Below are 3,171 nucleotides of genomic sequence, written 5' to 3'. Positions count from 1 at the left end.
TCACTGAGCTGTTGCTTCAGTATCCACTAAAGGCTAATTCCGTCCTAACGCAGCTCTGCTTCCCTCTCCCACACTTACAGGGCAGGCCCACATCACCCTGAGAGAGGCCCTCAGGTTGAGCTTGTCTACTAGATTCTGGAGGGAGGACAGCACCGCAGGCAGGGGAGCCAGGCCAGACAGAGACGACCAGCAGGGAGCAGTGCCCACCACAACGCAGGGGGCCACCCTGCCCAGAGTTCCATCGCCATGGACTCTGCAGAGTATGTGCTCTGTGGCTGGAAGGGCCAGCTGTGGCCTGCAAGGGTGTTGACCAGACCCAGGACCTCGGCCCATAGGAAGAGGAGAGGGGCCTCTTTCCTGGAGGTCCAAATTCTCTCTGTTGGTGAGAAGACCAGAGTGAGGAGCACAGAGGCGAGGCCCCTAACCAAGTCTGAAATCGTAACCATCGCCTCCTTGGCCGGAAAGGAATCGCAGGGCAGTGGCCCGCCAGGGCAGACCAGGGCATACAGAAGAGCCCTCAAGGTGGCCCTGGATGTTCTGGGAGAGGGAACCCGCTTGGATCAAGGAGAAAGGGCAGGTGGCCGAAGAACCAGCACAGCGGCTCCCAAGGTTCCAAAAGAGGAGACCAGCTCCAGCGCACCCCAGCGCCTGCACCCCCAAGGGCGCAACCAGAAAGGCCAAGGGCTCTCCCACAGGAGTCCTGGGAAGCGAGGCCGCCCAGGACCTGTGTTGATGGGCTCAGGGAATGAGCCTGCAGTACAAGGGGGGGATGCCCAGGCACACACCGCTGTAGAGTCCCCTTACTCTGAAATGCAAGGGAACACGTTAAGGGGCACCAGAGCGCGGCCAAGTTCCTGCAAGATGCCAATCGGAAATGCTGGTGACAATCCTGGCAAGAGAAAGTTGAGCACCTGGGCCTCTAGGGAGAGTGCCCGTGCCAACAATGAGCATAGGCCTGCCTCTGGGCCACCGAGGAGGCACGCCTCCACTTCGCCCAAAGCTCTCAAGCAGCAAGCACGGTGTGGCGGCCTAGAGATCCGGGCCATTGGAGCCCAAAGGAAGACCACCCTCCCAGAGAACAAGGAGGATCCCGGCCCGCCGACCCCGAGGCCAGACTCAGAGGGGGCATCGGCAGCCTGCGCGCCTCCAGTCCCGAGCCTGCGAAGATCAGTCCGCATTGCTGGCAGGAAAAGGAAGATCCATGTGCTGTGTGCACATTGCGGGCTCTCGGGACTGGAAACTCGAGTGCACTCAAAGGTGACTAAGGCCAGGGCCAAGAGGAGAGCCCCTAGAGTTCAGGAAGACCGGCAAGCCACCAGTGTGGCTTCTGCCCAGGAGACAAATACCATCGAACGAGGGATGCTGGTCTGGTTCAAATTCCAGGACCATCCTTTCTGGCCGGCGGTGGTCAAGAGTGTCAGCAAGAACGACAAGACGGCCAGGGTGCTGCTGATCGAGGGCAACATGCAGTTTGAGCACAGGGGTGTCCGCGTCCCTCTCCGCAAGCTGAAGCTCCTGGACTGTGGGGAGAAATTCTCCCTCCTGCGGAGAGCCAGCAAAGTGTACGGCCAGGGCATCAACTGGTGCCTCTCGGTGATCGACCGCTACAGAGAGGACCTGGCCTGTGGCTCCTTCCGGGGCTCCTTTATGGACTACTACACCGCCCGAGCCAGTTACCCGCTGAGGAGAGCCATTCAAGAGGGCGACCTGCGCATTGATTTCCCCAAGGTGAGCTATGCCGACTTGGAAGACTGGGAGGAGGAGACCGCCCCCGGTGGGAAGAGGCCCCGCAAGAAACTCCTGCCTGACCGCATGAGAGCCGCTTGGGACAGAGCCAACCAGAAGCTCGTAGACTTCATCGTGAAGAGAAAGGGGGCCGACCAGCACCTGCTGGACATCGTGAAGGGCAGGAAACCATCCAGGTGGCTGGACGACCTCTGGAAGTCAAAGAGGGAAGTCTTCTGCATTGAGACCTACCTGGAGGATGAGGACCAGTTGCATCTCGTGGCCAGACATTTGCAAGAAATATCCAAGGAAGCAGACCAGGCCCTGCTCTCGCTGGCTAGAGGAGACCAAGTCCGGCTCACCATGGAGGTTCTTCTTCCAGAAGCAATCATCTGCTCCATCGCTGCCCTGGATGAGCTCAGCTACAAGGAGGCAGAAGAGAAGTACCTGCGAGGCCCACCTGTGCACTATCGTGAAAAAGAGCTCTTTGAGAAGACCATCCTAAAGGCGGCCCGGAAGAGGTCAGCAGCCAGGATTGGGGCTGGCAGGCACCCTCCTGCGCCCACTCCTTAGAAGGGAGCTTCCTCCTTTTCTGCCATCACCCCCTGCAGCTCCACCTCCAAAAGAGAACCATCTGGGAGACTGTGGGGCTTGCTATGACCGCTCCTCACTGCATACGTGTTTCTCCACACACAGACCCCACTTCTACCCCCCACCCCCCGAAATAAACGTTCACGTTCGTTCTTGACGTTGCAGATTGTCTACATGGATTCGGCAATTCCTGTTAGCTTCAGGCCGGGCCTAGCCCTCTGTGGCCTGTGCCCAAGCGTGGAGAAGTCCCGTGGGGTCTCCTCTCTGGAGTGTCACCAGCTATGGGTGCAGTATTAGCTAGCTATGCGCAGACTTGCCCTCTCTGCAAGGACCCCACGCACCCAGACAGCACACCAGGTTCCTGATGACACTGTGTCTCTCTGTGTGTCTCCGACTCTTCCCCATATTCCCTGTCCTCTCTAGGTGCCTTGGATGGGGCAGATCCCATTGCTTTCTCCATTACCTCCCTCTTTGCTCACTCACGTTGAAGGAGAGGAACACATGTGTGCTTTGAGGCTGTGCTTTGACGCCAAAGAAGGGGTTGGAAATGTTGTGACTCTAGGGATAGCCTGATTTCAAAGGACCCTCTCTCTCTCTCTCTCTCTCTCTTCTCTCTCTCTCTCTCTGTTTCTGTCTCTCTCTCTCTCTGTATTTATCTCTGTGTGTTGAGCAAGCTTGCACACGTGAATGTTTGTGTGTGTGTGTGTGTGTGTGTGCGCGCTCCTTTTGATCCTCCTGTCTCTGTCTCCCTGGTGCTGAGATTAAACATACCTGTCCACATACCTTTATTTCAAATGAGTACTGAATGATGAAGGCAGGTTTTCACCTCATGCAGAAAGCACTTTCCATTCTCAG

The 3,171-nt window shown here is 57.5% G+C and overlaps 1 protein-coding gene across 1 annotated transcript; it reads left to right on the top strand.

Moving 5' to 3' along the window:
* Positions 1-246: 246 nt before the first annotated feature.
* LOC130868114 (PWWP domain-containing DNA repair factor 4-like) lies at positions 247-2,298 on the top strand. The gene has a single exon (XM_057760360.1). The coding sequence runs from the start codon at positions 247-249 to the stop codon at positions 2,296-2,298; it is 2,052 nt and encodes a 683-aa protein (XP_057616343.1).
* Positions 2,299-3,171: the final 873 nt, after the last annotated feature.

Source organism: Chionomys nivalis, chromosome X (assembly GCF_950005125.1).
Source record: "Chionomys nivalis chromosome X, mChiNiv1.1, whole genome shotgun sequence".
Taxonomy (NCBI): Eukaryota; Metazoa; Chordata; class Mammalia; order Rodentia; family Cricetidae; genus Chionomys; species Chionomys nivalis.
Note: the sequence above shows the minus strand (reverse complement) of the source record. Positions and strands in the feature narration are given on the sequence as shown.

Coding starts and splice junctions, on each gene's coding strand:
- LOC130868114 (XM_057760360.1), top strand. CDS start 247: ATGGACTCTGCAGAGTATGTGCTCTGTGGCTGGAAGGGCCAGCTGTGG.